This window comes from Amphiprion ocellaris, chromosome 2 (genome assembly GCF_022539595.1).
Source record: "Amphiprion ocellaris isolate individual 3 ecotype Okinawa chromosome 2, ASM2253959v1, whole genome shotgun sequence".
Classification (NCBI taxonomy): Eukaryota; Metazoa; Chordata; class Actinopteri; family Pomacentridae; genus Amphiprion; species Amphiprion ocellaris.
The window spans coordinates 30,525,903-30,539,832 of record NC_072767.1 but is presented as its reverse complement, the minus strand read 5'-3'; the positions used below and the strand labels follow the sequence as shown (position 1 = coordinate 30,539,832).

The 13,930-nt window shown below is 39.1% G+C and overlaps 1 protein-coding gene across 12 annotated transcripts in view; it reads left to right on the top strand.

Moving 5' to 3' along the window:
- mcf2l2 (MCF.2 cell line derived transforming sequence-like 2) overlaps positions 1–4,553 on the top strand; it is a 116,831-nt gene extending 112,278 nt beyond the window's left edge. For all 12 annotated transcript variants that reach the window (XM_035943699.2, XM_035943672.2, XM_035943669.2 and 9 more), the window contains one exon: positions 193–4,553. In XM_035943699.2, the coding sequence (XP_035799592.2) occupies positions 193–281 (89 nt within the window). In that variant the 3' untranslated portion in view covers positions 282–4,553. The remainder of the gene's footprint in view (positions 1–192) is intronic.
- Positions 4,554–13,930: the final 9,377 nt, after the last annotated feature.

The window sequence follows — 13,930 nt, the reverse complement described above, 5'->3', positions numbered from 1 at the left end:
TGATGTTTCCTTGTTTGAAACTCTTCTTAAAGCTTCCATGTTTGATTTATTTTTCTAATTAGCGCTGTAGTCCAAGCTGTGCATCCCCATTCTTAAATCCTGTGTTTGAATGCCACTTTCTTTCCATATTGCTCCATGCTTGTTTTGTGATAACACCAAAATTGACTTAAATCTGTCCTCTTGTTTTTCCAGATATCTTCAGTGATCTGTGTACAGCAGCACTCTCTGACTCTGACGAAAATGAAGCCAGTACATGGGGAGATGTGTCTCAGGACAGCTAATGAACACAGCTGACTATTAGAGTTCTTTACATCAGACTGAAAACCTTTTTTTTTGTTGTTGTTGGATCTCAAACATGGCTGTTAGTTATAGCTGTAGTTTTTAAACTGTAATTTCCAAAGCTGGACTACTACAAGTTTTCTACTTGTAGTTCTTCTCGATGGACTGCGAATACGGCCTGCATTTGTTTTATCAACTGTAGTTTTTAACGTATGACTCACTGAAGTTTCTCAGTGAAGCCTGCGGAAAAAGCTGGAACCTTACAATGCCTGAACGCCATAGTGGGAAAGCCATAACAGGTTTTTAATTCAAGGAAGTACCAGCTGTTGTCTGTCGGGAACTGACAACTGCATGGATGTGGATACTGAATTTTACATCCAGAACGGAGCTTATGTACTGTAGAAAATACTGGATACATAAAAAATTAAATCTAATCCTAATCTAATCTAATCAAATCCTTGGGAATAATGGATGATAAATTCCATGTGCTGGTTGCAAACAGGCCTTTGGCAGTGTGCCATGTTTTGCTGCTACCCTGCACTGAAGCAGAACTTTTTTAGACCAGATTCTGGTCCACTGTTGCCCCATTTTAGCTGCTTCAGCTTTTCAGGTTCAAACAATAGACAACTCACAGTAGCTGCTGTCTCCACGAGAAGGTAGAGGTTGTCTTGTTTGTTTTTCGTTGTCCGGGTAGAACACCCACATAATGTCACATTTCATCACATAGAGTCACTTCAGAAAGCTTTCAGACTTCTTCAGTTCTTGCACACTGTCATGCTGATAGATAAACCGTCACCTCAGCCTCAGGTAGCTGCACTCTGGAGCAAGATTTCTTTAAGAACTTCTCTGTATTAGCTGCATCCTTTTTCAATTCAGTTCTGATGATTCCCTCTGTCCCTGTAGCATGATGCTCCCACCACCATGTTTCACTCTCGGGATGGTGTTAGCCACATGATAAGTGCCTGGTGTTCACCAGATACAGTGTTTGGAGTTCTGCTCAGAGAGTTTAGCTTATGTCTCATCAGGGAATCCTTTTTCCTCTCTGCTGCATTTAACAAACTTCAAATAGGTTGTCATGTGCCTTTCAATAGGTGCACCACCATAAAGGCCTGATTGATGATGTGCTGCTGAGTCAGTTGTAATTCCAGCAGGTTCTCTTATCTCTGGGGAGGACCTCTGAAGAGTGACCGTTGGGTTTGTAGTCACCTTCCAGATCAAGAACCTTCTTGCTTGGTTACTCAGCCTACACTCTATGAAATGTCCTGGTGGTTATGGCCTTCATCCATTTCATCAGTAGTGAGACTACCGTGCTTGCTATTATAACTGTGGCAAATGGTCTGAATACTTTTTGCCAGTGCAATTTTATTTTTTTTACCCATTTAGAATAAAAGGGGTCTGGATACTTTCTGAAGTGACTCTATTTTCTCAACTTTCCTGTTATGACACCTCATAGCTTATCTATATTAACTGCTAAATGTCTAAACTGTAGTGATCAAACGAAACAGCTTGTGGAAGAGCCAGATAGCTGAATCTGAATATATATTGTATTTGCTACATGCATTTACATGTGAATATATCAAAAAAGCATAACAAATATATTAGTGCTACTGTAAATTTTTATGTCACCTGGGGCAGAAAATGCCTTATAAAGTTGAAATTACTAACATTTTAGCAAACATTTGCCCTTTTATACATAAAGCAAACATAAAGTTACATTGGAATTGTTTTGGAGTCGTGTTTATGCCAACCTGACAAATGTAAGTCAAATGGTGGCTCTTATAGCAGTGTTTCTATTCTGTGCTGCTTGTGTATAGTTGTTTTTTTTGCCTAAAGCAGCTTTCTGCTCCATCCAGAAATAAGGCTGATAAGAGTGGTGAGACCCAAGAGGAAAGGAAGGCTGTAGTACAAAAACAATGAGCTAAAAGATTCTTGGAACTGACCAGAATGGCAGAGTTGGGTGACATATCTGACTAATTGTACATATAAAATGTGTTGATTGGTTCAACTTTAAGCAAGTTTTCCATATGAGTGCTGCAACATTTGAGAAAATCTAATTCTTACAGAATTTCCTTCATCAGCTAATGATAGCTAAATTGCTCTCAGGCAGAAAATATGTGAGAGAAATAAATCAATTACAATGTGTTTTCTGTTTTACTCTTTGTGAATAGCACGCAGAAGAATGCTAAATGTGTTTTGATGGAAATTAAGCGTTACTGCAGAACATCTCTTCTTTAGATAAATATGGTGCCGGCAGAAACCTGTTTTAGGAACCAGATTTATCTCAGTGACATGCTCGGCTGCAAGGAACAGATAAATTCAGAAAGACTCATTTCAGCATAATGGGATTTTCACTACCGAGCTTGTTGAGAACATTTCACACTTTAATTCTCTGTATGCCAACTCACTATCTATAGACAGGAAATATTCAAACATTGTGTTTCTGATTTAGTGCACATGCTCTGCACAATAACTACAAAAGATGCTATCCAAGCAGTCAGATCCCACAGTTTCTGCAGGGAGGGTGACTTTATACAATTGTGAGAAAGCTCATTTTGAATGGATAATATTCAGAATATTGTATTAATTCATGCTCACACATCTCTTCGTGTCTTGTTGATTTATCTCCAAATCCATACAGCACCGGCTAATTGCTGGCAGTGTACTCGATCAGTAGCTACATTGATTGTATTCCGACCTTGAATTTCATTGAAGGATTTGAGCGTCTGTTTATTCTGCTGAATCTAAGCAATAGTTCAGCTTCGCTACATGTTATCGGATTCATGAGTCTTTTGAAGTCCTTGCTGAAAGAGCTTACACCAGTGTTTTTGTTACTGAGAAATTAGCATTTGTTTGCAATTTGCGAGCATTGACACTTTAAGTCAGGTAGGCTGAAAGGCATTTCTTTGACACTTTGACAGACTACACTTGCATCCTTTTTTTTTCTCAAGTGAATTACGGTATTTTGAGGGAAAAGTCAGGGAACTGTTTTTTCAGGGAAATATTTTTTTAGTAAGCAGCACCTGTTTCATCAGCTGTTGGTGTATAGTTTTTTTTGTTTTTTATTTTTCTATGAGGAAAACAGTTCTGTACACTGAACATGGAACATGGTGAGTGCCAGGAAGACATTCTGGTAAATGTAAATAAACATAAGTGTTAGTCTAATGTTGCAACTTCTGGGGGATCCATTCTCTGTATGACTGCTGTATTGCTGTGCATCATTCTCCGTCACAGGCTTTCCAGCACTGTGTTGCATTTCTACTGACTGACTGAATTCTATAGATGAGTCACCGAGACAGCAGCACTGTATGGCATGTTGCATCATGGGAAGAATAGTAGCTCATTTGGTTAACATTCATTTTATGACATATGAAAAATGGAACAAAAGATACCAGAAAGCTGAACATTCACCTACTGACTGAATACATGTCAGAATGCAACATTTCATGTAGTTACTCTAAGAAAACTGCAATTACCTGGGGTCAGTCTTTAAGAACTCTAACCCTGATAAGCAATTTTTAAAAAAAAGAATAGTTGGTGGATGGATAAGTCGATGAGTGGGTTGATTGATGAATGACTGTTGGGCGATGGATAGATGGGTGAAGATGGTTGGTTAGGCAAGTGAATGGACAGATAGATATTTAAATGAATTACCATTTGTAAGATAGTGCAAAACTGAATTAAAGGTCAAATGCATTGAAATTCTGATTGTAAAGAAATACACTCCTCTTGAACATGCTGTATATTTGGTTTGTCCTTTGTTAGATGAAAAATGCTGTATCTTTGTAATGAAAATATTTCTGTTATACTGCATCATGCTGCAATTTAATTGCCATATTAACCATATAATAGAATGTATCAAGTATGTATATTATATCTGTCATTGTAATGTAAATATTGCTTTATTGTGATAATATGCATTTACAGTATGAATTTTGTCACCTTTTTTGTATTTTTAACTTATTCCACTATTCCAAACTCACCATGTATTACTTCATACTGAAAATGGAAAGTTTCTACCAGTGTGAGAAGAAAACATGTAAATCAACAGAAGTCTTTGAAATCAGCCACTATGCATACAGGACATGTGCTAACCAGATTTTAAGGTGCAGTTATTGTATATAAAAGCAAAAGAACGGACAAGAAAGTCGTGTTTTGGAAACTAATGTTTGGTGGCTGTGTGATCATTCTCCTTTTCAGTATCTTTGAACGTTTTGCTCTGTTTGCACTGGAGGAATGGTTTTGTGCCGGTTAATTAAAGTAATACAACAGCTTAACTGCCAGATTTGAACTGGTGTTGTGAATTTAGTGAGAACACCAAGAGAAGCTGCCAAACTCCTCAGTGATGCTTTTGTTTTCTTATGGGCTAGGAGTGTTGTAATCAGCTACCTAATTCCGAAAATCTGGAAACAGTGTTGGCCCCCCTCAAAAAGGGGGCAGTCAAATGTTTAGGGACGCTGTAAAATGTTCAGGATAACTGAACATATTTGGAAGCTAAACCATGGTGAATGATGAAATGTTTTTAAAACTTTCAGTGAATATTCTCTGCAGTTTATGGACACAGCACATAGTCAGACATTAAGGATTAAAAAGTACAATCTAGACGTTCTGTATCTGCACCTCTAAAAAGCCGAGAAAAACCCTGTGCCTGATCAAATTTGGTCTCTCACCCCTTTAAAGTTGTCTCCCTGTGCAGTTCCTCCTGCTAAATCCCCATTTGCAGGTTAGTTTTCACCAAGTTATGTATTGTCAAACCTGCATAGACAGTAAACATCAAATTCTGTTTCAAAATGGCCTAAGCTTCATGTTAAGGATCAACACTGGTGTCAAGAGGTGGGTCTAAGGGTACAAACCAGAGATCAGTTGTTAGTTTTCCCCATGGAACTGTTGCAATGTCCAAGACCAAGAGATGGCACATCTGGTCAGGCGTGTGTCATAGCATATTTGTTGTTTACTTCGACAATGAATGGGGTTAATCTCACATGATTAGACTGTCAGTACTAAATTCTACTATAGCTTTGTGAGGTATCTGAGGGAGAACATTCAGCACAAATGACCCAAACTGTCTTCTGTGGTATCGTTTTTAGGCTGCACCAACATAACTCATCCGCCATGTAATTTACTTGCCAGATTTGGCTCCCCTCAACTTCTTCCTCTTCCCTAAAATGAATTTGAAGAGTTACTATTTTGACATACAAGATCAAGGAGATCCAGTGTGCTTTCCTGATGATGGTTGACTCATGAACAAGATGAAAACACAAGCGTTTCACTTCTATCATGGTGACTTTGCTGTGCCTGTGAGACAGTGGGAAAACAGTCTTTTTGCTGTCCACTGAAATGGAGACTGAACCATACAGACTGCTAAATCAGCAACTATAAGCCCTGAGACTGAGAGAGAGAAAAAGCACCATGATCTCCAAGACAAGACTTGTCCAGAAAAGATGGGTGTTCAAACAAGATGTTATTAAAGTCTGTGCCAGCAGGGGAATTCATGCGCTGTCTGAGAAGGATCCTCTGTGTTGACGCAGCTTGTTTTATTTTGATTTAAGACCGTATTAAAATGATTCAGGACTGCATTAAAATGAAATGTAATTACAGTAAGTTGGGTTTTAAAAGAAAAAAAAGCAATAGGAGGGGAAACAGTAAATCATCACATCAATGGCTTTTCCATACACTGAAGTATGTGATGAAATACAGGGATCATGGAAAGCCTCGGTGTATTTCTCTTCTTTTGTCAGCGATCAGTTGTTCCTCAGGTATGGTAGAGCAGTGCCTGTGCATCATTGCTACTCCTCCCGGGCGTCCGATCCCCCTTCAAAGGAAGAGAACGAGCTATTAATGTTAGACTTAAAACATAATGTATTCTCTCTGTCTGTAACTGGTACTAACTTTTTTATCTGCTTTCCGCTGCCCCCGATGAAACTATAATTTAAAGGGAAACAGGGATTGTAATATAGTTTTAAATGCTTCTGATTCTCTGACTAGCCTCAGACACCGACATGGACGCAAGTTCAGGTTACCATTTCTGTCAGGATACTTAAAGTTGCTTACTTGTCACACCGTTACCCTAAAATACTGTAAATACCTAGTTTTCATGTATAAAAAATTAGGATGAAGGTGCGTTAGATTTTGTAAGAAATATAATACCAGCCCAATAACATTTTTTACAGTTTTATGTTGAACAATCAGTTTGCACAAACATCCTAAAAAAAAAAAGCACATGTGCATCAGAGTTGTGTCGATAAAACATCAAGGAAGATGGATATGTTGCCATGGTGTCCAAGGAAGATCATTTGGCAGGTGTGGAACGCAGAGGAGAGTCAAGGCAAATTTATGTTTATCCAGTCTTCCCCAAAACAGACAAATCTCAGAGTTAACTGATGTTAGAAGTTGCACACTTTATCGTAGACCAGCAAGCCTTGAGAACGCTCTGTACTTGCCAGTAAAGGAGACAAAGAAGAGATGCAAATTTTCCACTGCAGGAACTTGTGGGCCTCGACCATCCTTTAGAACCTCTTTCAGGGTGGCTGCGACCATCCTTTAGAACTTCTTTCAGGGCGGCTGCGACCATCCTTTAGAACCTCTTTCAGGGCGGCTGCGACCATCCTTTAGAACCTCTTTCAGGGCAGAGACAAAAGTACCTTTACACCAGGATGGGTATATCTGAGTGGCCCTGAAAAACTGCTGTGTGGGTCTTAATGGCGATTGGTAAAACTTGGAGATGACAAACGCAGATTGGTTAACTCAGAGAAGACAGCAAACAACAATCTTTGCTAGTTTGATGTCCCTGTTGAGTAGCAGTACTCTCTGACATCAGCATACCCCCATCAGACAGGTATCAAATCTTCAACCTTTTATTTCCTATTTCCTGAATGCTCATTTAACAAGGTTTAAGTCAAGCAACTACAATTTGCCATTGTTTGGGTGCACTCTTGAGTCAGTGTTGGTTTCAAAACTGTCAGTCCTAATACAGCTATGAAAACAGAAAAGCTGAAAGGGCTGCTCCTGTAAACAATGATGCCACTCCGCATCTGCTTTGAGTTACTGTAGTGCAAGGCCACCAAATAACATTGAATATTGTCAGACCAGAGGAAAGCTCTGTCCTGGCAACACAGACTGAGTGAGAGATGAGCATGGACCTCAAGAAATAACAAAAATTCTCAGAGGAGAATGCTCAGTGCTTATGCCAGAAATAGTTCTATGGTCTCTAACAATAAAACAAGAGGTGCTCCTTGAGCTGAGTGTTTGTGGGTGGAGAGGATGGAGTAGGCCCATGAGCAAAAGCTTGGGAAGTGCCAACAATCCTCAGATATCAGCAGAGTGGATGGTGGGCATCGAATCTCCCATTTAAGTAGGCTGCGGAGGATTTCCAGCAATCTCTCCGGACTTTTCCATCCTGGGAATCAGAGGTGCAACTGAAACAATTTTGAACATTTAAATTGTTTTGGTTGGGTGCCCAGATAGTTCAGCTGGCTGAGGGGGCAACCCATAAACAGGGACTATAATTCCTGACGTAGCAGTCATGGGTTTGAATGCAGCTTATGACCATTTACTGCATGTCATTCTCCCACTCTTCTACCCACATTTCCTGTGTCTCTTTCCATTGTCCTATACATAATAAAGACAAAAAAAAAATCATTGTTTTGGTTGATTTACTGGCACTCAAGACCACTGTTCCCTCTAAGCTGTGCGCGTGCACAATTGCGCACTGCTGACATGGTCTCCGCGCACAGAAAATCTGCGCTGCGCACAAAAAAAAAAAAATCCAACCTAAATTGTAAATAAAATAAACACGTAACAATTCATTCTGTGCTATTTTTCAATGTGAGTCAGTGAGTGACCGGTGACTGGCTGCTGCAGCCAATGATGCGATTCACATACGTATTTACCATAGACTGTATATAATGGTATTTACGCAGCTAGTCAACGTCAGGCGTCCTTATGTGCAGCCACCAGTTGTTCTCATAGATATGAATGAGTAGATAGGACACGCCCCTTTGAGCTGCGTGCTACAGCGAGGCTAAGCTAGTGGGGGCAAAGTTTCAGTGCATTCCGTTGATGTAGACGGCGTGAAAACGGAAACAAGAAGTATGCCGGCTCACTGTGCTGCATACAATTACACACTGTGTCGTACGATTGAGACAAGGAAACATGGAATGACTTTTCATAGGTAAGAATAGTTTTTGGCTCTTTTTTCATTATGAAATCTTGTTGAGAGCTTCCAGTCTATGACAGCTAACTAGTTAGCCACTAGCAAAATGCTAAGGCGAGCTAGCAGCTTGACAACCAAATACCAGACGATTAATAGTAGCTGTAGTATAGTTGTACAAGCAGTAGTAGTAATACTAAAAGTACAAGCAGCAGTAGTAGTATAGACAGCTGTTAGAGTCGTAGAAGTAGTATCAGCATTTGTAATAGTATTACAAGTTGTAGTAGCAGGGCCAGTATCAGCAGCAGTAGTTAGTGTACTACCACTACTACTAGTAGTAGTCACATTGCTATTACTACCACCAATACTACCAATAATAGTTATAAAGCCTAACTCATGTATATCCAGATTACCATCTATGTTCTTCCTCCAAACCCATTTTATGATTGGGATTACAGGCAGTTCTTTAGGACTGCTCTCAAATAATTGAAATGTTACTAAACAAGGTTATACTTGTCAAATTAAATAGCTCTGGTCTCCAGTATATTGGTGAATTCGGTTCTTTGTACTTAATTTATTAGCATGATTTCTTTTTAATATGTTGTGTACAGACTTAATTACTTCTCTGTCTACTTTTCTTGCTTCATGTAGGTTTCCCAGAGACTATGGGTTGAGGAGGAATTGGAAGTTTGTTGGCTTAGACCTGGTGTCATTCCATCAGTGTTAAACTTCCCAGCTCATCCTGGAAGAGTACGTGCCAGAAAGACCACGACCAAGCAGCCTTGAGATCTTAGGCAGCGTCTCACTGAGGTGGGTGTCGACGGTGTTCACAGGTCAGGTCTGTGGTAATCCCTGTCAAAAAACAAAACAGAAAAAAATCTAGATTATAAATCAACATGTAACCAAAGCACGCTGTGTATAACGCCATAGTATAGGATGTAGTTCAGAAAATGTCAAAGTATAGTATGCTTTACTCAAGAATAACATAGTATGGCCTGTAGTTCATAGTAAAGCATGTTGGCAAGAAAAAAAAAAAACAAAACATAGATTATTATGTGGTTCAAAAAGCGCAAAATGATAGGATGTTGCCTAAAATTCTCACGTATGATATGTGGTTCAAAAAATGTCATAGTGCAGTCAAAATTGTCAAAATAGTATGTAATTCAAGAAAACATCAGAGTACAATATGTCATCTAAAAAATGCCATAGAATAATAATTTCATTGCACAAGTAAAAGTATAGTAACTTTTAAAACTGTTCGAATTCTTATATGTTGCTAAAAAAAACAAAAGAAACTAAAACAAAAAAAAACCGTCACAGTAATATGTCAATTAAAAAAGCCTATAGTATAGCGTGTCGCCCAACAAACATCATAGTATAGCATGTCACTCTAAAAACGTCACAGTATAGCCTTTAGTCCACAGCTGTCAGTAGGTGAGGAGCAACACAAAAACAGTCCAAACGCTGGTTTCCAGAGGGTTAGACGAGAATTTATTTGAAAGAGTAAGTTTACAACAACACAACATGTGAGGGGGTTAAAAGCAAATGGGTGTTAGTAAAATAAAAATAAATCAACAGAACTAAAAGTGAACTTCACGTTGACATTGATGGGCATTCCAACCAGGAACAAAGTAAAAGATAATCAATATGAAAAAAAACTCTTCCTGTTCACCTCTTAAAACCCAAAAACATACTGCAGTAGCACCCTAAACTAAAACTACCAATGGGTTCCCTGTTTTCCTTTCCGAACAATTCAAAGGTCCCTCTCTATCTCCTCACACATCCACCAACCACTGGAACACATCTCCAAAGTTCTGCCGGGCCAGCTCAGCTTCCCCTCAGAAGAAGTGCTGCCACCTGCCAGATGAAGGAGCCTTTTGAGAGGCAGCTGGCATCGTGATTGGACTGTACTTTGGTCTGTTCCAATCCAGCTTCAGCTCCAGACACGGCAGGCGGGACGAGTCAACGGAGGCCGGGTGGACGAAGGCATGCAGCTGAGTACAATCCAGAAAACAACAGAGGAGGAGTGCAGCTGCCCAGGGCCAGAACAACCAGAGTAGCATCGTATGTCTCTTAGAAAACATCATAGTATAGCCTTTGGGATGAAAAAACGCCATCATATACATCGTATATTGTACAAATAACAAGTCAAAGGAAAGAGACATACATTGTAGAATTATAGTAATTGTGGGCTGACTGATTTTCTGATTATCAGTATTTTATTTTTTACTGATTTACAGTAATAAATACATTTAAAAATGGTGCTACTTTGGCTCTGAACCTTTATCTACCTGTGGTCGCTCTGTCTTCTGGAGTGATTTGATTGGTTATACATCACGAATAAAACTCCTTTAACTTAACATCTGTAAACAAAACAAAAACGTATCAACAAAGTTTTGTTAGAGTTTGTGTTCTTCAAAGTTTAACTCCAAGATTTTAAATACTTTCATTTACTGCAAATGAATATCTACTCCAAATGTCTCAATAATAATCATTATCAGCCTTAAAAACCCACAAAACACCCCTCTATACTCGACCACACTTAGTACAGTCTGGTTCCCCCTTCTATAAATCTGCTTGGAATCGTTCACTTCCTGTTTGTCAAAGTGGCCTTCTACCTGGACAGGTTTTGTTGGAGCTCATGCAACAAACATTTTGGGTAACTGCACTTTAATATGGATGGATGACACTGAATTAGAGTCTGTTTTAATGAGACTGAGTTAAGATGTGTAGCTCTGTCATTAAATAGTAAATTATTTCTCAGAATTCACAGAGAAAAGTCTGAAATGTTTGCTAGGTTAGCGTCCCACATGTACTTTGGCTCAGCTAAAGCTAACTCTCTCCAACTTCTGGATCTCTTGAGTTGCTTGTTGTTAAAATATCTTGCTAGAGGTGCTGAAGCTCGGAAAGTCTGAGATGTTTGTTCAAAATAAGCTCATTCTCAAGTCTTATCTAAACTGTCCTCTTTTGTTTGAACTTTCCCTAAACTTAGGAGTTAATGACAGAGCAGCACATCCAGACTCAGTCTCATTTATGTAGAGATTAAGCTTCAGTGTCATTCATTGATGTTAAAGTGCAGTTTTTCAAATATTTGTTGCACATGCTCCCGACCAAACCAGTCCAGGTGGAAGACGATGTGAAGAGAAAGCTCCAGAGGATGAATATCACACATTTACGTTGGAAATAAATGTCCTTTAATTAGACATTGTCATGCAAAAGTTGGATTTCCCTTTAATGATGTTCAAATCTTTGTTGAGTGTTTTGTTGATGTTGGTTTCTAAATGTTTTCTGACACTCGGCCCCAAAGATTAAAGCCTTCTACGGCTCACAAGCTGCAACAATTCACACATTATCAACTATCTTTCTGACTAAACTAAGATAAAAAGTGAAAAACTGCCTGATTTCTGCATCATGAATGTAAATCTTTTTGGTTTTTATGACAGTAAACCGAATCTATTTGGGTTTGACATTTTATAAACCAAAACAAGAAATGAATTACTAGAGAAAACAATCAACAGATTAATAGACAAAGAAAATGTGTTTTCCAACATATATGGTTGAATTACTCCAACATTACAAGATACATACAATTTTAATTCAATTTTATTTATATAATGCCAAATACAGGTCAAATTGTCTCAAGACACTTTATTTTTATATTTTTTGTCATATTTAAAATATGACAAAGTAAGAAATTTAAACCTCTTGACTAATCCAATTTATTACTTGGTTTTTAAGAGACTAATCAACAACTAAAATAACTTTCTCCACTAAAACTAATAAACATGAGGTCAAATAGAAGGAACAGTTTTAAATACTGCAGTCCCACAATGACAAGAATAAAGTTTGTCAACAAAAACTAAATCTGCTGGTGGATTCCATTAAAGTCCTAATAAATGATAATAAAGTGTGATACTAAAGGTTTGTGGTGCTAAAAATCTCAAAGATATCAAGTTGAACATCTGGATGGAGGTTGATGAAAGTTGACCTTCTTTCATTTCTCTGGGGCCGACTCCATGGATTTTATGGATGGTGGTTAAAGACCTGCTCTTCTAGTCGTCTTCCTTCCAGTTGCTGTAAAAAGTCAGTCCACCCTGGCCGACTTCAACACCTCTTCATGACAGCTTGTTCTGCCTCCAACCTCGTGGAAACTCCAGAAACTCGGGAAAACCCGTGGAGACTCGAAGAACTCGTGGAGACTCGAAGAACTCGTCGGGCGGGGGAAGGTGTGGTGGGTGGTGGGGGGAGGTGGGGGAGTAGAGGGGGGAGGCCACCACCCACCTCCCCGCCTACTCTCCGCCCTGACTCCGCCCAGACTCCGCCTTGGCTCCGCCCATGTGGTCACTTCACAAACTACGATGCCAAAGGGACGACGAATTTATTTCTTTTCATCTGATCTGTAGCTCAGTGAGTTAAGGATTTGCCTATGGAGCTGCAGGTCGCTGGTTCAAGACCAGACACTTCTTAAATTTTCTCAAAATCCTGACAAAGACAAAGAAAGAAAATTGCCGGTGGTGGGTCTTGAACCTGCGACCTTCCACTTGGTAGTCCATCTTCTTTTCCCCTGAGCTACTCGCTCAGATACTAATTCTTCTTTTTTTTGCGCATTTATCATCTATTTTTTGTCGTTTTCGAGTTTTTTTTTTAACTCGAGTCTCGACTCGACCGTTTTTCTCAGGAGGTTGGACTTCGGCCTTTGTGCTGGAGGGTTGAACCTTCAGTTCCAAGACTTTCCAAGCCTCCACACCTCCCGAGTCCTCAGGACCTGAGCTTTCACACAGTCTGAGGGCTGAAATTTTCTAAGTCCCACAGTAGTTCTCTGTTGGATTGAACTTTCACACAGTCCAAGGACTGATATCTTCGAAGTTCCTGAGTAGTTCTCTGTTAGTTTGAACCTTCAGACAGTCTGAGGGCTGAAATTTTCTAAGTCCCACAGTAGTTCTCTGTTAGATTTAACTTTCAGACAGCCCAACCACTGATATCTTTGAAGTTCCTCAGTAGTTCTCTGTTACTTTGAACCTTCAGACAGTCTGAGGACTGAAATTTTAAAAGTTTCTCAGTACTTCTCTGTTAGTTTGAACTTTATGGTTAACAGAAGCCTTAAAACTTGTGACCATGAGTCTTGATTTCACATTTTGGCCATCCATCTGAGTTCTTCTCAGACCTTCACCTGTGGGTTTTTTAGAAATCCTTAAACTTTGATTCTCTTCACTGAACAGTAAAGTTTGTGAAGATCAGAAGGTAACATTAGTTTGATCAATGCCTTCAACTACTAGTAGACTTTGTCTGGAAAGCAGTTTTCTGAAATGAGTTCTTAGTAAATCTGTCCACAATCAAACCAAGAACATAGAAAGAGGAAATGTTTGAAGAAACAACTTGATGTTTTCGTTTCAGACTAGAAAACGCTTTGACATCTTTATTTGTTTTTGCTCTTTTTGATCGTTTTATTGTCTCTTCTGTTTAATTTGATCTTCTAAAGTCTAACTGGTGTCTTTTCAAATGTTT